This window comes from Sycon ciliatum, chromosome 9 (genome assembly GCF_964019385.1).
Source record: "Sycon ciliatum chromosome 9, ocSycCili1.1, whole genome shotgun sequence".
In the NCBI taxonomy this organism is placed as follows: domain Eukaryota; kingdom Metazoa; phylum Porifera; class Calcarea; order Leucosolenida; family Sycettidae; genus Sycon; species Sycon ciliatum.
The window spans coordinates 3967376-3986542 of record NC_088651.1 but is presented as its reverse complement, the minus strand read 5'-3'; the positions used below and the strand labels follow the sequence as shown (position 1 = coordinate 3986542).

General features: G+C 45.1%; 2 protein-coding genes across 2 annotated transcripts; both read left to right on the top strand.

Annotated features, from left to right (window-relative positions):
* Nucleotides 1–3835, top strand: LOC135825384 (serine/threonine-protein kinase PAK mbt-like). The gene is made up of 5 exons (XM_065338119.1): nucleotides 1–274; nucleotides 779–1080; nucleotides 2479–2664; nucleotides 2940–3320; nucleotides 3737–3835. Exons 1-5 carry the CDS (start codon nucleotides 56–58, stop codon nucleotides 3792–3794), a joined length of 1146 nt encoding a protein of 381 aa, XP_065194191.1. The 5' UTR covers nucleotides 1–55; the 3' UTR covers nucleotides 3795–3835.
* A 10492-nt stretch (nucleotides 3836–14327) lies between these two features.
* On the top strand, nucleotides 14328–18661 carry LOC135825265 (uncharacterized). Its single transcript, XM_065338005.1, has 5 exons — nucleotides 14328–14593; nucleotides 15299–15585; nucleotides 15991–16176; nucleotides 17272–17652; nucleotides 18200–18661. The coding sequence occupies exons 1-5, from the start codon at nucleotides 14387–14389 to the stop codon at nucleotides 18291–18293; spliced, it is 1155 nt and encodes a 384-aa protein (XP_065194077.1). The 5' UTR covers nucleotides 14328–14386; the 3' UTR covers nucleotides 18294–18661.
* Nucleotides 18662–19167: the final 506 nt, after the last annotated feature.

The following is a 19167-nucleotide window of genomic DNA, read 5'->3' as shown; positions in this document are numbered from 1 at the left end:
GAAGGTTATTCTATCGACTTCGACAAGAATCATATGAAAATAGTCAGTAGGCAGGATGGATCGGTGTGCTGTATTTTGCAGGGCAGCAAGGCGGCTTGTGAGGAGTCTTTTTAACCGCCAGCGCCCTTCGCAATTTCCTGAGGACCTGTTCCAGGTAGCCGAGTTCGACGCGGCCCGAAATACTTGGGACGGTGAAATTGAGCTCCATGATAAGATTGTGGGGAGAGGCGCATACGGCACTGTAGTCGTCTGCAGTATTCCGGGGATGCATAAAGTGAGTTAAGGAAAGGCTCAGACCACGCAGTGGTTGGCTGTTGTGTATTATAGGAAGAATTTGGTGTCGAACATTATATATGCGTGTGTGGCCTAGTTTCTTTTAATTAGTGACAGCTTTTTAATCTTTTGTGTGGTGAATGTTTTTGTGATTTTCTTGATTAAATGATGTGGTGTGCTTATGATGTTTTTCTGGAAACGCCTGAACTCGCAAGCAGCCACACACAAAGTACATATCGTCAACATGGTCTCTTTCGGATCAACAAATTTTCGGGCCTGGCCAAGCGGTAGTGGCAAAGTCCTAGCACCTTAACCTTGCGGCCGTGGTACTGCCTGAAGGTATATTAATAAAGAACAAGATGGCGGTTGCTATTCTTGTCCGCCGCTATCATTACAAGTAAAACTAAAATCCCTACGCCCGTACACGGCGCGAGGCATTATCTCTGTCCTTAGCGTACTATTACCAAAACAAATTCGTTTGCAATTGCTTTCGCCTATTCCTTAGGCCGCTGTTGCAAAGACAGTGATGGTAACGGACGCGACAAGGCACCGCATCATTGTCAATGAAGCAATCATGATGAGGGAGTTAAAGCACCCCAATATCAATGCCTTATTTGGAGCCCTCCAATGCCAAGATCGCGTGGTGTACATATTAGAAAGAGTGGACGGAGTTACTTTCTCGCAAATATGTCGCGGCAGGCAAGAACGACAGAGACTCCCCCTTCTTGGCGAAAAGGAGCTGCGGGATTTGATGCACCAATTGCTGTTGGCTTTGCGCTACCTGGAGGCTCTAGGAATTGTGCATAGGTAAGTCTACGTCACATTGTGCATCTACTGCCAGCACAGCTGCCTAATGCTGTTTTTTCATGTTTTTCACTTTCAAGACTTTTGCCTTTGAAATTGTATGGGCAAAGCAGAGGATGGTAATGATGATAGAGGCAGCGCGGGGGAAGAAGGTATTCTGCAAATAAGTATTCTTCCCGAACGATAACCGTGAGGTGCTTTACACCTTTGTAAAAGAGTCTTGACCTTGCATCTCTTTTGTTTCTGGTTGACACGCTCGATCACTTGCTCACTCCATAATACTTCGTTTGTAAAACGTCCAAATCGATACCAGCGAGTGCAGGTACAAAGCATGAACATACCATGCATGAACACGTGCACAACATGTAAGTGTTTTACCCACCTTCTTCCTTGACGGGGTATGTTTCTCATTAACGCATGAACTGTGTTGCACGCGTGCATTCCACAGCAGCGACATGCCCTTGCGTCACTGGAATGAATTCCTGTTTTGTCCACTTTATAAAGAGATCTGACATAATAATAATAATAATAATAATAATACTAATATGAACAGGTCGCATATTCCTGCCGATTTGAATTCTCACTTGACTGACTCACGATTGCCATCCAGAGCACACGAGAAGTCCATCGAACCGTCCACTCAGCTCAACTGATGAGGGGTGAATTCCCCGAAACACTATGTATTGAGCACGGAGTGGTGTTTTCTTGCAGGTTGGCCGAGTGGACGGCTCGGCGGACCTCTCGTGTGCTCTGGATGGCTGTCGTGAGTCAGTTAAGTGAGAATTCAAGTCAGCAGGAAAACCGCGAGCTCCCAAGTGGGGAGCAACAAACACTTCCCCTACTATCGCCGAAGTCGCACCACCCTCTTCTTCACAGGTCGCATATTGCCCTATGAACAAATCATACGGGGGTCATGCATCTATGAATGATCGTTAACCAGAGTTGGTGGCGAGGTTGAGGCATTCCTTAATCAGCACATTCACAGGCTTGAAGTTTTCTTTGATGTTGTCGACCCATCTCTTGTGGGGTCGTCCACGGGGGAGATTTGACATACATTTCATGTAATAATCCATCTGAAAAGTAATATTCAAGCTCAGCGGATTCTGATGCACAACGTCTACATGCTTGCTTTTTTACAAATTGCTTGCCAAGTTTGACACGGCTTTGGCATTAGGGAAATCCAATCGCAAAGCGAGAAGCCTTTAGCGCTTTCTTACAAAAGTCGATAGTATTGTCCTGCAAGGTAAGGTCTAGGTCTCAGTGAGAGACTTGCCGCTACGCGCACTAGGTTAAGCCAATCACAGAGCGCAGCTAATGGACACAGCAAGCTGGCCGGAGATTATAAGTGCAATGCATGCCAAGAGTATAAAACATGCGTTCGGTCTTGTGATTCTTCTGCAGTGATATCAAAAGTAACAACGTCATGATGGCGGCTGGTGGACAGGTGAAGTTAATCGATTTCGGTTGTGCCGTTGACATGTACGACCCGAACAGGATTGGTATACGTCCCCGTGCTCGAGCAGATCCGCCGGAGACCCGGGACATCATATTGGGCGGCATCTGCCCAAAGACCGACATATTTATGCTGTAAGTTCACATGCAGATGCTAATGTGCCCTTGGACAAAATTCCAAGTTTCGGAATTAGGACCTGAGTGAACATCACTGCATCCCAATAGGTTACTGAATGAACTAGGATACTAAATTGCCACGTCTGGGCTGAGCAGTCTTCTTGGTTTGTTGCAGTTGCCGTCGTTCGATCCAGCTTACTAGTATGGAAAGCTAGGATTAGTTGCGCTAGAAACACGTGCTTCGAAGTAATATTAATCTCTCGGATTCTGTTTCTTCTCCTTTGGCAATGCAGTGCTACAATGCTTTACCAAATGTTTTTGGGATGCGAACCATTTGGTAAACTCCGCAGTCTGACACCAGCATCTCTGCTCGACCTCCTCAGCGGCGGTCCGAAAAAGGATTCAGTGTTCGCTTCCATGAGCCTAGAGCTGCAGGATCTTTTCATACGGATGATGACCTACCTGCCACAAGAACGCATAGGTGCGCAGCAGGCACTTGAGCACAGATGGTTCAGGGCGCAACCTGACAGCCCATGCTACCCAGTTCCACCTCTCAGGGTGCCTACTGCTTGTCCATCACCAGAGAGTGAGGACGATCTTGATGCAGCTGCGATCGATGACCTGCAAGCTAGGTTTCAGGCACCACGTGCTAATATTGTTGAAATAATTCTACGGTAAGCTTTTCCATTGTTTTGAGTACATAGTATATCGGTTTGTTTCCTTAAACAAATACCCGTAAATCCGCAAGCAATGGCAAATGTTTGCGTATAATCGTTCCTCCATTGCATCATATTCCGGTCCTATAATTTCCTGGAAAGCGCACGTTTTAGGTCTTTGTTAAGTTCTCACAATTGGTCGCTGTTTAACTATTGTGGTGCGGATTACGGATTTCTTTGAGATGATGACAGCCTTGTAGTCTCCACATCCATTCTCGGACCATTGCGAGCTCCTCAACTGAAGATCTCATAACAAAACGTGTTTTCTACAGAGTACACGTCTTGCATCAAGAAAATTCGTAAATTTGTGTTTACATACGCTTCTAAGGTTACTCGCTTTTTTTCTCCTTTACTCTTTCCCTATTTGAATGCAGGAAACCGAATGGATGGCTAGGAATTGCATACCGAGCCAATACTTACCAGCTGCGTTGAGTCATAGTCACAAAGAGCCTCCTAATCTTAGGCCAGATGCGTCGGCAGAGTACTTGTGTACAAGTACTTGAGAGTACTTGTGTAAATTTCCAAATCATCTCTTCCACAACAAACTATTAAAACTAATCCTTAGGGTGTTTCTCCCTTCCCATTAGTGACGATATACCATTCATGATTGTGACGAGAAAGCATTCATATCTGGGTACTTTAGTTCAAATGTTTGTGATTATGAGCGTTCTATATTATTGTTCCCCCAACCAGGCAGGCACAGTGGGTTGGTCAAAGACCATGATTGAGATACGAGAGGTACCTGGTTCAAGTCCTGCATGGGAGCGGTTTTTCCAGCCGTGCTGCTACCCACAGTCAACTGGGAACTTGTGGCCAGGCACAAGGGGTACATGGATGCAGCTAATGGGGTCGCTTTCTGCACTTGTGCCACTGGTTGTGAGACTTACCCACTCACCCCCACCGTTAGGCGCTGCATCTGCCGCTAGGGTTTATCGGGTGTTAGCGGCCGTCGTGAGTTCCCTTCGGGAACGGATACGATAATTTACTTATTTACTTTTTATATTATTGTTTACTCAATCTGCGGACAGCATGCTGTTTCGTTCTTTTTGAACTCATCAGCGCAGCACAGAGAAAATGAGGCCGAACCTGATAGCAATGAAAATAAAAATTTCCAATCAGGCCCGAACGTACCTTGCCAGAGTGCTCAAACTGACAAGTCAGTGAGCTCTGCATAACGCAAACAGCAAAGGCACTACCCCACGCAAGAGTGCTCAACTGCTACAAGAGCAGGAGCGAAATACTCAATCTGCGGACAGCATGCTGTTTCGTTCTTTTTGAACTCATCAGCGCAGCACAGAGAAAATGAGGCCGAACCTGATAAAATAATCTACGTGGAGATAAAGTGGAGATAAAGTATAATAATAGCTATGAAAAGTATGAATGCCGCAGACATCCCCACGCAACATGACAATTTGTTCAAGGTTTAATTCCGTATTTCCACTGATGATCGGAGCTTGAAAATCGATTTTGGAAACACACAAAACCAAACCTTGAACAAATTGTCATGTTGCGTGGTGATGTCTGCGGCATTCATACTTTTCATAGCTATTGGTTCGCGGCCCGACCGCATGAACACAGCCGTAACTTCCATAATAATTGATGAATTTTGCTCAAATCTTGACCACATACCCAGTGTATTTCACTAAGTCCAATGAAGTATAAATCAAGCTCACACATGGGAATCCGCAGACACAATAGTCAAATCTGCGATTATGCCGTACCACCAATACCTTAGACGCAATATGCAAACGCAGAAAGAAGCTGGGTAGAAACTGAGTGCTCCACAGGATTTCCTTCACATATACCTAGGTGCTAAGTGGAGCGGAATTTTGAAATCATATTCAGAACAAAGTACTCAAGCTGTCAAACAAAAATCATGCAATCGCACAAAATTTAGGTCCTCGATCAGTAGCACTTTACTCAAAGCTACTAGACAAATATAAAAATCCATGACACTTAGCACCTTGATAAATGCTCACAGTTTCCAAAAATGTATGGTTTATGGGGTCTGTGACTTACAGGTTCTTTGCTACGCTGTCTAAGAGGTACGGGACTCAGTGGAAAATGGAGAAAAAAAGTGCTCTGTGCAAGTACAGATGGAGGTATGTCTGTCCAACTAGAACTTACTAGAACTTAGTCGAAGCCACCAGCTTCATATGTCAAACCTTCTTCCTCTTGCTGCTCATCCTGGATGCCCTTCCTGACCCTCCTTCGCTTCTTTCGTGACCTCTTCCCTTCTTCTGACTTCTTTCTGGCAGCATGTGCCTGTCTCTCACGGTCTAGCAGCTTGATGAGACGTGTCGTATGGTGTCCAGTAGGGAGGCCCATCTCGTCCAGAACGCGTTTCACTGCCACACCTCCATCATTGAACCAGGCCACGGCCAGGTAGACGCACATCTGGACAGTGGGAGCTGATGCAAAGCCTGTCTTTGGACACAACTGCCACACGAGTCCATTGAACGCTTCGTTGCGATTCTGCGTAGCACCCTTCTGGCAGCGCTCGAGCAAACTCCGGTCGGACAACCGAATGTAGACCGGCTTCAGTTCCTTCCATACTGCCTCTGGCAGGATATTGTGGTGGGCGTAGACATCACCACCTGCCTGTTGCTGCTGCCATCTACACCAGCTGTTAATTCCAGGCGGACAATACTGGTGCTGAGGTTTACTGTCGCTGGATGCACGATGCATGAGGGATGCCCATATGGCCCTGGCCATGGCTTGCAAGTCTCCGCTGTTGTTCCGCACAGCCATGCCATAGTAGGCTTGCAGCTTGTCGATCATGGCATCCGTGAGGCGACCACGTCCGCCTATAGTGCGCCCATCAGCAAGCTTCTTGCCCGCAAGGTTTTTCTTCAGCTTTCTTAGGCTGGTACCGATGCGTTTTTGAACGTGGCCGACACATTCCTCCTTGACTACAGGCACCTGGGGCCCATACGGACAAGCGTCACGCACAGCCTTAAAACTCTTGGTATCTCCATCACCAATGTAGGTGGTGTACCTCAGCTTGCGGCTCTCAAAGGACCTGGCCCACAGAGTCTTGGCGGCTGCACTCTCCATGGCAGGAGCTGATACAGTGGTGTTGACTGAGCAATCGTGTTCGGCAATCTGTCGATCATAGTCATCTTTGGTTAGCTCTCCCTTCTCTTTTCTAGACGCCAAGTGCGTGCACTTGTGGCAAAACTTTGAAAGCACTTCGCAGTCCACCACTTTGCCGACATCATATGCAATTATAGTGAAGGCTCCGAAGAGCGATGCGAATCCTCGGCGCATCCAGGTACCGTCATAGGAAGCAGCGATATCGCTACCCCCATCTGCTGCGGACACTGCTTTCTCAGCTGCCTCAGTCATGCTACGCTCAGCGACGCTCTTGGACGCGGAATGCAGGCCTTTAGCATGGCTGTAAAATGTCGACCGACTCATAGGTGATGGCATATTCAGTGCACCCGCCAGCTTTACCATTGATTGACGTCCACGGCCAATCAGTCGCATTCCGAATACTGCTCGTCTGTTCACCTCCCAGACCCGATTGAACTTCTTGGACATAAATTCGCTTGCTATGTCGCCGCAGTTAACACAGGAAAGCTCCAGGCATGATGCAAGGCCTCCCCGTTGCGATTCGCTGATCGTGACTGCGCCATTACAGCCACTGCAACAAACTGCAGCTGACAAAAGCTGCTGAAGGCACTCGAGATCAATCAGGCGAAATCCATGCGCCCCTTCCTCACACTCTTCATCCAAGTCACTGTCGGAGGAACTGCTGTCGACTTCACCGCCACTTCCATCACTATCGCTGCTTGAAGACGTGGCTTCAGCTGGCACTTCAAGGTCGTCATCAGACAGTGGCAAGTCAGGAATTTGTTCTGCAGGCGAAATTTTACCAGAGGGAGCCTTCGGCGCCTGAGACACTCCATAGAACGTTCTTTTCCTTTTCTTAGATCGTCCGGGCTTTCCCTTGGTTCTAGACTTCCCCATAGTAGCCAACGAAGGGGTTAGCTCCAAGAAACAATTACTCCAAAACAATTACTCCAAAAGTTTCAACAGCAGAGCGATCAGCTGAGATCATGAGAGTCGAAATTTGAATTTTTTTTTGAATTTGCGCATGCGCAAAAGTTATCTTGGTTGCCATGGTGACAAACATCGTGCGCGGCTGTCAGTCTGCAGCGCAGAGGAGTACAAGGAGTCGCTCCAGAAAATTTTAATGAAATCGCTCAAAGATTGACGGTAAAAATCGGAATAGTGTGCAAACCTAAATTTTGTAGAAATTTGCTGATATTTCAGTATTTCAAAAACAATTGTGCAGACTTTGCGCGGCTATATCTCCGGAAGGAAGCACCCGATTACGCTCAAATTTTCAGGATAAACCCTTTGGACCATACACAAGACGCTGCCAGTGAAAAAATACAGAAAATCGAAACTTTGTTTTTTGACCCTCTGAACCCAGACTGCCACCTTAAACAAATACCCGTAAATCCGCAAGCAATGGCAAATGTTTGCGTATAATCGTTCCTCCATTGCATCATATTCCGGTCCTATAATTTCCTGGAAAGCGCACGTTTTAGGTCTTTGTTAAGTTCTCACAATTGGTCGCTGTTTAACTATTGTGGTGCGGATTACGGATTTCTTTGAGATGATGACAGCCTTGTAGTCTCCACATCCATTCTCGGACCATTGCGAGCTCCTCAACTGAAGATCTCATAACAAAACGTGTTTTCTACAGAGTACACGTCTTGCATCAAGAAAATTCGTAAATTTGTGTTTACATACGCTTCTAAGGTTACTCGCTTTTTTTCTCCTTTACTCTTTCCCTATTTGAATGCAGGAAACCGAATGGATGGCTAGGAATTGCATACCGAGCCAATACTTACCAGCTGCGTTGAGTCATAGTCACAAAGAGCCTCCTAATCTTAGGCCAGATGCGTCGGCAGAGTACTTGTGTACAAGTACTTGAGAGTACTTGTGTAAATTTCCAAATCATCTCTTCCACAACAAACTATTAAAACTAATCCTTAGGGTGTTTCTCCCTTCCCATTAGTGACGATATACCATTCATGATTGTGACGAGAAAGCATTCATATCTGGGTACTTTAGTTCAAATGTTTGTGATTATGAGCGTTCTATATTATTGTTCCCCCAACCAGGCAGGCACAGTGGGTTGGTCAAAGACCATGATTGAGATACGAGAGGTACCTGGTTCAAGTCCTGCATGGGAGCGGTTTTTCCAGCCGTGCTGCTACCCACAGTCAACTGGGAACTTGTGGCCAGGCACAAGGGGTACATGGATGCAGCTAATGGGGTCGCTTTCTGCACTTGTGCCACTGGTTGTGAGACTTACCCACTCACCCCCACCGTTAGGCGCTGCATCTGCCGCTAGGGTTTATCGGGTGTTAGCGGCCGTCGTGAGTTCCCTTCGGGAACGGATACGATAATTTACTTATTTACTTTTTATATTATTGTTTACTCAATCTGCGGACAGCATGCTGTTTCGTTCTTTTTGAACTCATCAGCGCAGCACAGAGAAAATGAGGCCGAACCTGATAGCAATGAAAATAAAAATTTCCAATCAGGCCCGAACGTACCTTGCCAGAGTGCTCAAACTGACAAGTCAGTGAGCTCTGCATAACGCAAACAGCAAAGGCACTACCCCACGCAAGAGTGCTCAACTGCTACAAGAGCAGGAGCGAAATACTCAATCTGCGGACAGCATGCTGTTTCGTTCTTTTTGAACTCATCAGCGCAGCACAGAGAAAATGAGGCCGAACCTGATAAAATAATCTACGTGGAGATAAAGTGGAGATAAAGTATAATAATAGCTATGAAAAGTATGAATGCCGCAGACATCCCCACGCAACATGACAATTTGTTCAAGGTTTAATTCCGTATTTCCACTGATGATCGGAGCTTGAAAATCGATTTTGGAAACACACAAAACCAAACCTTGAACAAATTGTCATGTTGCGTGGTGATGTCTGCGGCATTCATACTTTTCATAGCTATTATATTATTGTTCATCGCTATAATGAACTAGTTCATCGAGATATTACCTGCAGCTGATGGTCACAATTTTACAGCACGTGTATTTTGTACTGCAGCTACAAGGAGGACTAATTGCACTGCAAGCATTTCCTAGATGTCGACATGTATATGTTAAATGCTATACAATAATCGCAAGGCACGCAATGGAAGGGAAGGAGAGGATTGGTTCAGAACTGTTTTCTTCATAATATTCATAATAATAATAATAATTATAATGGAATGGGGACTTATTATTATAATTTTTGATTTTTACAATGATCACAGCTCACAGGCAAAGACAAAAAAATTGCGTAGTGGGAGCATAGTGATGGCGAGGATTTTTTGCTGGAAAATAATCTAATATGCACAACTAAAAGGGAAAGAAGGGGGAAAAGAGCGAAACAAAAAGGCGATTAAACTACATGTATACAGCGGAGAAAATTTCAGCAGGTAACAACTTGATCACTATTTTGTCAATCGAAACGATCAGCTTCTTCTTGCGCTACCGACATTTTTTGGTCCGACAGTTGATGCAGAAGTGACTGAAGTTTGCATAAGCCTAAGATACAGTCACTGACTGGTGAGGTCCGATACCAAACTGTCAACATCGAAGAACATGCACGGCTTGATGTCACTGCCAAGTGGGCTGTGGGTAGTCGATTAGATGGAACACTCATTTTCTGCGTTTTTCATCCCCACATACCATTGTGCAAGGGTTTATCGGGTGTTAGCGGCCGTCGTGAGTTCCCTTCGGTAACGGACACGATAATTTGCTTTTTACTTTTACCATTGTGCATCATTGTCACGAAAGAGAAAAAATGAAGGCGTTACGAAAAGGGTCTGCGGCATGTGGAACAAGAATTTCTTCTTGTTGTGACGTATGCAAGCGGAGGAATTGGCAAGATATCCCTCTGCAAGCGAGTAGCTTCCCTGTTGGTATCCAAGGAAGGCGATCAATTACTCTCATATTATGTGATTCATCAGGGGAAAGATAGCATTCTCCCTGCTGCTATCTTCCATCATAATAGAAGATCATATGCTTACTTTTTTTTCTTTTTTTTTGCTGGCAGTATGAATAATTTTATATTTTTTATTTATTTTATTTGATAACCGCAATCAGTAATACAAGCTGGATCGACATTTGTGTACACTGTATTCATGTATTGTAAAACTGTGGACACAATGTGCAATAAAACGATGAAAAATGTGAAGAAATTGTGCAGAGAAAGAAAGGGATTCAAACAAGTTTTCGTACAACACTCATCAGGAATCGTCGTTGTACTAAAGGACACTGAAACAAAAATTGAACTATTATAGAAAATCTAAGTTAAAGAAATAACACTAAGAGCAACAACAGTGAAATTTACAAGTGTGAATTTTAACAATCAAAGCGATTGGTTATGGACTACAGTTAAAAGTGTTGGAAGCTATCTATCAGCGTCTGTACAAGCCTGATTTGTGTGTACAGAAAGATAGTATAATTGGGTTGAAATTGTTCAAGTAACGTGTCGTGTTTAGTGCGGCCAAGCTTGGCCGTTAATTTTCTAGGTGTAATGTACTGCTGTTATGTGTTATCACGTTGTCTTTCCTTCCTTTCTCCTTTGTTCATTGCTCGCTTTGATTGTTAAAATTCACACTTGTAAATTTCACTGTTGTTGCTCTTAGTGTTATTTCTTTAACTTAGATTTTCTATAATAGTTCAATTTTTGTTTCAGTGTCGTTTAGTACAACGACGATTCCTGATGAGTGTTGTACGAAAACTTGTTTGAATCCCTTTCTTTCTCTACACAATTTCTTCACATTTTTCATCGTTTTATTGCACATTGTGTCCACAGTTTTACAATACATGAATACAGTGTACACAAATGTCGATCCAGCTTGTATTACTGATTGCGGTTATCAAATTGTTGTCTCCTCGCCGTTTGTTCAAATTTATTTTATTTATTTTATTTTTTGACAATGCAACACAATTATTGTGGAAAGGTCACAACAATAAGAGACAAGATCAAAAGGAAAGCTTTACAATAATAATAATATAACTTAGCCTGTAAAATGAAAAAGTATGCCTACTTGGATGTACTGTAGACGGCACTTTAGCGAGTCGCCTGTGCCTTGGCTCTGAGTTAGTGATTTACTGAATCAGCGGTATAACAGTTTTTTTTATTCCGTAAGTCTATACTCGGAGTGAGGGTAACAAGGATGCAGTTTACAGGGTTATGGGCCGTTACACGCCCGATTGATTGAGAGACTCACCTACTCTCCCCTGACTCACTTGTGAGGTCTGCATTCGCCACTAAGGTGTACAAGGAATAGGCATAGTGGTGGCCTGCGGAAGCGAAGGCTAGTTTGTGTGTTTCTGAACATTCTAGCGATGCCAACGCGAATCCCGCGAATTACTACGGAGGATTAGCAAGACGAAATTCGCGCTCGCGTTCGCAAACATTTTTCAGTTCGCGAACTGGATTGCGAACTTTCGCATTTTTCGTTCGGAAAAGTAATCGGAACACGAATCGTGGATTCGTGTCAGGGCAGTCATAAATTTACCACCCTGTACTGCCTACGTCGTGTCAACATCATGCATGTGCGAATTCCGTTTGATAATCCTTCTCATAACGCGAATTCCGTCACTGAGTTCGACTTTCTTTGGAGAGCGAACGCGAACGCGAATTTCGTCTTGCTAATCCTCCGTATTATTATTTATTAAGTCTATACTGCGTACACTTAACCACCACCACCGTTGCACCCTGCGACCGAGCATGTACATTTCCGCCAACGGCAACAAAAATGTTGTTGCTGTTGTCGGAAGTGCACGTGATCGGTCACAGAGCGCAATGGTGGCGGTGGTGAAGTGGACGCAGATTTTCAATGGCCGAGTGCTGCAGCTTACTTTCTATTATCATTTCCCTGCAGTACTAACATGCTGCCGCTTAGCTATGTAAGTCTGTCCGTAGTATGCTGTTTTGGGATTGGTTATTTGTCGAACCTTTAGTTACAATTTTGTGGAACACTTGGGGAAAACATTCATCGCCGCCCCATGGACTTGTCCGCAGACCAGTGGGCCACTGCTGAACATCTCCTCGATTTCCTGAGGTCGGTGGACAAGTTGACGACATCTTTGGGTGGTGAGCAGTACTCAACCCTGTCCTGGCTTCTGCCTCTACTGACGGCACTGAAGTACCATTGCCAGACCGGAGATGATGACGACCTGCTGGTAGTGGCATGCGTGAAGCAGGCATTTGCGGATCGTACAACTAGGCGCTTTCATTTGGATGGCTTAGATGCCAACGGAGAGGCAGTGCTTGCTGCTGCGTTGGACCCTCGGTTTCGGGCTCTACGGTTCATCGACTTGGAGCAACATGAAATGCAGCAAACGCTCATCAGCTACGCAAGTGTCGGCTGCTCGCCCTGCACGGAATCTTCAAGCTCTAGCTCGGAGCCACCAGCAAAACGCCGCTGCCTACTAAATCAGCTGCTTTGCGACGACGGTGAGGATGAGGATAGCGAGGGGTCCATCGAAGAAGAGGTAGCAGCTTATCTGGCTGAAAAGCCAGTCAAGCGCTCTGTTGACCCTCTGTTGTGGTGGAGCACAAATGCTGCCTGATTTCCCCGCCTGGCTCCACTCGCACGGAAGTACTTGTGCATTCCAGCAACTTCTGTTGCATCTGAGCGCGTGTTGTCCTTTGCTGGACAGATCGTCGACAAGCGCCGGAGCAAATTGTCTGCAGAAATGATCGATGCACAAGTCGTTCTGCACAAGAACGCCCACATCATCGATGTACGAGTTCCTGCGCCACGGAAGCCGGCCATGCCACTTGTCTTGGTTGCAGTCGAAGACGATGATGAACCTTCACTGCCAGATCTTCCTTCACAGCCAATTGAATTATAGATAGTTCATGCTCTCTCTCCCTGTGTGTGCGTGTATGTGCATGTGCGTGCGTGTATGTGTGTGTTTGCCTGCCTCTCTCTCTCTCTCTCTCTCTCTCTCTCTCTTTCTCACTCTCTCTTTCTCTCTCTCTTTCTTTCTCAAGAAGAAGATTCATTCTGGCTAGAAATGCTTCCAGAATGCCCGTAAAAGAGGCTTTGTGTTTAAGATCATAACCAGTGACAATGCTCTTGTAAAGGGTGTATGGCTTGCTAAAGGGTACAAGAAACACGCGCGTTAAGCCAGGTACCCGTTTGTTAGCTTAAAGTTTCTACTGCACGTGAAATAGGCGATGCAGTAAGTTAGGTGTCAAGTTCGACAGAAATTGTGTAAATTCTGATGGCTGATATCAGGTCGTGGGTGCAGATAGTTGGAGAAACAGTTTCCCAATGCTACGTCCGTACATCTTACCCAGACTTAAATACATGTGACCAGTAAAGCTGATGTACCGAATTTTCGGCCTCATTTTCTCTGTGTTGCGCTTATAAATTCCTGTAGGACGAAACAGTTCTTTCCGCAGATTGAGAAGGACCATTAGTAATAATTATATGTATTACTGAGTACCAAACTACTGTCGATCAATATTTTTCCTTGCGATTTTATTTCGCTGATTTCGTGGCTTGGAGGTATCCATCCCAAATAGATCGCCACCCTAAGTTTGTTCTAGAGACAAATTATGCAATATTGAGGCAGTGAGAGGAACAACTATCGATCGATCTTTTTCGAAAACCCCAATCGACCAAAGTTTGATGACGGCCAAAAGTGTCACTCGAGATGAGTCAACTTCTCACGGGCCAGCATTATGTTAAAAATCGGATATTGAGCCAATAATAAAATTAATGTAGAAAGGAAAAAGCCAGCATTAATTGTGTTCATTTACAGCACATTAATCAATATGGATACACCTTAGGTTGTAGGGCGTATCTTGAACTCCTTAGAAGTAACCGTACTCTTATACTATACGATAAGCATGAGTGGATAAGTCGTGGAATATCTCGACATCTCGGTTTGATTCTTTCCGATTCCTTGCCTGGCCGCCATTAGCAACATTATTAATTTTTGATCACGTTTACGTTTTTAGAGTCTCAAAATGGCCAACATGGAAAACACGCTCAAAGATCTCAAGACAGCTCTTGTCCAGCAGGAAGGTCATGGTTTGCCGGTGAATCTCTTCCAGGTCACGGAGTTCAACAGCAGCCAATTCACGTTGGATGGTAAAATCAAAATCCTCGGTGAGCCGCTCGGACAGGGCAGTTTTGCCAAAGTATACAAGTGCCGAATACCAGGCATGTTGAAGGTAAGGAAATGGAGAATTTAGACAAAACTTTGAAAATGCCGTCTGATATCGAAATAATTTCTAAATAATCGATTTTTCTCCAGACACTGAATTGAATAAGGAAGTGCGGAGGTGGGGCCCATTATTTAAGTTCAGCCGACCAGAGGTCGTACTTATCCCAGAATTATCCCAGGATGTACGTTGTAAGAACAACTTTCTGGCGGAGTTTGGAAACTGTCTAAACATGGAAATTATGGCATAATTCGGACAATCTGATGATGGCTCCTGGCAGAACAATTTTCTGAATTTGAAGAGGCTGGTATGCAAGAGACCACCAGGGTTTGTGGCGGTTTACACTCCTAGGGTTCAGCAGTCCTAACTCGACATAGACACAGTGAACTGATGAACGTATACATGAGCATGCACATGCACCGTGTAGAGAAAATGCATTGCCATGGGCTTGGCTTTGCGTTACGACGAATCCAAACTGCTGCTCTTTCTCTTTCTGCTTTGAAATGCTCTGGTCTATATGCATTGCGCACTTGCGCGGCTATTTACCAAAACACGATCCTTTGACCAGTAAGACTATCTTTTCTGGGAAACGTTCACATTTTGTACTGTTGGATTATTTGCAAATACTAAATCGACTGCCAAATAGCATCCATTTACCGCCATGTCAGAGGAAGATAACCTAAAAGTAATATCCGTTTCCTCGTTCTCTACTAGACCGCTATTGTTAAGCTTTTGGCGCGCGGCGGAGTTAATCAGGATGACGCACTCATCAACGAGGTGGTGATTGCGCGGCAGTTGCGCCACCCGAACATCTGCGACTTTTTCGGTGCGCTCCAGACGGAGACGGGTGCGGGACTTGTCATGGAGTTGGTGGCCGGTATCACTCTGTTTGAACTGTGGAAGGACGAACCTCAGGCAATGCCAGAGGCGATGTTGCGCGATGTGACGCACCAAACCCTGCAGGCACTATGCTACCTAGACTCGGCTGGAATTGTACACGGGTAAGTTTCACGTTTATTGACTGCAGGAAGTCAGCATCATTGGGCCAGATGATTGGATCTACATAGTCTACTGTCTGCAAGGCGAAACTGGTTGTAGAGTTCGGTTTTATATTCTGGCCTGTGACCTGAGGTGTCCATTGATGACTACCTATTCTTACCCATATGCGAGCAGGTCCTACCCCCAGAAGAAATTGTAAAAATTCAATACGGTTAGGCCAGGATGTGGCAATTTACTTGTTCCACGAGCTGCTTTATCTCTCTTGTCTCTGTTGTTTAATGCAATCAAACATCATATATCTAGGATTATTGATTTGAATGATGTCTGTCGCTATTGGGTGTCTGAGTTTCACACGTGTTTGCTAGAGTATGTGCCTGCATGTATGGTCGTTTTTTTGTGATTTTCAGCGACATTAAGAATGACAATATTATGATATCCCCTGACGGAACGATTAAGCTGATTGACTTCGGGTTAGCAGTCGACATGAAGAACCCAGGTCATATTAAAGTTCGACCACGCCAGCGCTCCCATCCTCCCGAGACTAGAACATTAAACATGGGCGGTATTTGCCCAAAGACGGACGTTTTCATGTTGTAAGTACGACATCAATCCGCGCCTGATCAATGAATTAATATTATATCAAGCCTCTTTCACGGGCAAAGCAAACACAACAGATGAAACAGGAATATATAATCATACAAACCAAGAAAACAAGAAATTACGTCTGGAGATTGCGATGTAAACAAACAAATTATTGCCAAGTTCATAGTTTTGAGTTAGAGTCGGTTAGGAATAAATTGCTCGGATGTACAAGCTACATATACTGTAAAGTATATTTTAATTGTTCATGTATTTCAGGCAGCTTCTCGAACAGAACAGTCTGTAGGAAAGATGTAGCGACATCGGCGGTGATTACTGAAGAAGGCGTCTCCTCCGAGCGTCGGAGTTCGCGCTTCCCGCCTACTGACTTGATACTTGACAGACTCACGACTGCGTCAGGAGCAAAGGAGAAGCCCTGTCCAACCTTCCACTTGGCAAACCTGCAAAAACGCACTGCCTGCATAACACACAGTATTTCGGGGAATTCACCCCTCATCAGTTAGGCCTGAGTAGACTACTGAAAGTTCTGCTCCGAGAGCTCTGCATTGTGTAGTGCTCTCACCTCCCACCATTTAGTTGTATTTCCGAGCAAAGGACAAAAGTACGAAAGATGTTGCGGCATCGAAGATGATTAGTGAAGAAAGTGTCTGCTCCGAACGTTGGAGCTTCTCGTGAGCTCCAAACGCAGTTGTGGGTCAGACAAGAGTCAAGTCAGTCGGCAGGAAGCGCTAGCGCCGACATTCACAGCACACATTTTCTTCAATAACAGTCTGTGTTCCGGGTATCTTCCGCTTGGTTATTGTTTCTGAACACGAAAACAAAAAAAATATTATTTTACCTTTTTTTCGAGCCCACTTCGGGTTATGAACGTATCTGGAATTGACATGAAATCACGTGATCAGGGTGATACTAGCACGAAAGCACATGTATAATACTACGGGACCGGAACATGAAAAACTCTACTCAACAACTTTTCGGTAGCTGCGTTACGTATCAGTGTGGCGGAGTGCGGCACACATAGCAGAAAGCAACACACAAACAAATGACAAGACACAATGTTGGCTGGGTATTTTCCATCTCCACTTCAGGGGTGCCTTGATGTACAAGTATGCTTGTGTCGATTGGCCATTCGGGTTCGTGCAAGACAAGTCCGACGCGACTCTTGAGAGCATGATGGCCAAGGGACTGGTTGTCAACACAAAGCAATTCAGGGACCTCTGTGCAGACTTGCGACATCTATTCGTCAACATGATGACCCTGGATAGTGCGCATAGACTATCAGCGGAGCAGGCAATTAAGCACACATTCTTCACGGGGCAAGCGGAGTTCAAGTATCGCATACCGCGCCTGATGAAGTGGAAACCCTGCTCAAGCCCAACCACGCCTCAGGAGCTGAATGGAGCAGCCATCGACAACCTGGCATCCAAGCTGGAAATGGAGCGCATTGTTGTCATAGATACAGTACTGACGTAAGTTTAGACTTGGATTGCATGTATCAATGTCTGCAAAAAAATCAATGTCTGCAAAAAAACAAACAATGTCTGCAACAAAAATCAATGTCTGCAAAAAAAATCCATGTCTGCAAAAAAAAACAATGTCTGCAGTACTGTAAAACCGTCAAGTCTAATGAGTCACAATGCGCAACGCTCTAACGTTTTAACGACCACTTATATTCGTTATTTAAAAAAAGCGTTATCGCTAGATGTCTGTGTAAAAATGCGCATACAAATGGGTGGCCAGTTTGCCATCGTTACACATTCTGCACGTAATCATGCCAAAATTACAAAAACGGTAAACTGTTTGGTCGTTAGACGTTCCGGTTTCACAGTACATCTATATCCAACATGTATATCCAACATGTATATCCAAGACATTTTGACGATCATTCACCACAACGCCTCTGAAACTGTTGCATGGATGTTAAAAATTATATTTTATTGCAGGTGAGGTGTCAGATTCTTGCGATTGTGATACGATTATGTTCTCCTCTCCGTTCCATTTTCTTTATGTGCACAGGAAACCAAATGGCTGGCTTGGCATAGCATACCGCGCTAACGTCGGCAATCAACCCGAGCCCACCCGGGTCACAATTAGAGTAACCTCTGTATAAGCAGAGTGGCATTTTTGCACGCCAGATGACAATTCACTAAAACCATTTATTACGCCCGGCGTCTCCTGCCTCCCTGTTCTGAGATTACGGCTGTGAATATGATCACATGTAGTACGGTTCAAGTCCTGCTTGGAAGCGGAAGGATTTTTTCCAGCCGTGCTGCGACCCACAGTTAATTGGGAACTCGTGGCCTGGCACGAGGAAAACATGGATGCAGTGAATGGGATTTTCGGTCTTTGACCACTTGCTGGTGAGCTGATCTACTCACCTCCCACCGCTTTAGGAGCTGCATCTGCGCCTTGATCCTTGAAGGGTGGTGGCGTTCTTACGGATGCGGAAAGCCCGTCTTCCAGCCGAGTCTCACGCGAACCGTGAAATTTAAATTAATTAGTACACTATTCGTACACCATTCACTTATATTATCTGTGTACGCAAATAGAATTGTTCTTTTTTTGCTGGTGGTACATTGGGGTCCAACCTGTTCACAAGGGAGGGGGGAGGGCACGCAGCGATGCCAGCCAATTAAGTGGAGAGAGAGCGCGAGATGAGGAAACGTGGGAAAGGGCCTCCGTATAAACTGACTATGTGTGCCATATACGAAATTAAAGCGTAGCAACACTCCTCATACGCGGCAAGAAGCTCAATACCGAATGAAAAAAACAATCACTGGTCTGAGGGAACTTGCAAACGGGAAAAGGCTGAATAAAAAATGGACTGTCACCACAAGGATTCTGATCAGGGACCTTCGCTTGAGAACAGAAACAACCAGGAGCGAATAGGCTCTTCAACCGCGAGCGAGTGTGCTTTGAAACACCAGCTTTGCAATACAATCCAAGGCGACCACCTGTCCACAGACCACCGCGACCAGGACCAA

What these genes read in the sequence shown, in the direction of transcription:
- LOC135825384 (XM_065338119.1), top strand. Translation starts at nt 56, where the DNA reads ATGGATCGGTGTGCTGTATTTTGCAGGGCAGCAAGGCGGCTTGTGAGG. An exon ending in GTATTCCGGGGATGCATAAA is followed by an intron (nt 275 to 778) that starts GTGAGTTAAGGA and finishes CCTATTCCTTAG; the next exon opens with GCCGCTGTTGCAAAGACAGT. An exon ending in GCTCTAGGAATTGTGCATAG is followed by an intron (nt 1,081 to 2,478) that starts GTAAGTCTACGT and finishes ATTCTTCTGCAG; the next exon opens with TGATATCAAAAGTAACAACG.
- LOC135825265 (XM_065338005.1), top strand. Translation starts at nt 14,387, where the DNA reads ATGGCCAACATGGAAAACACGCTCAAAGATCTCAAGACAGCTCTTGTC. An exon ending in GAATACCAGGCATGTTGAAG is followed by an intron (nt 14,594 to 15,298) that starts GTAAGGAAATGG and finishes GTTCTCTACTAG; the next exon opens with ACCGCTATTGTTAAGCTTTT. An exon ending in AAGACGGACGTTTTCATGTT is followed by an intron (nt 16,177 to 17,271) that starts GTAAGTACGACA and finishes TCTCCACTTCAG; the next exon opens with GGGTGCCTTGATGTACAAGT.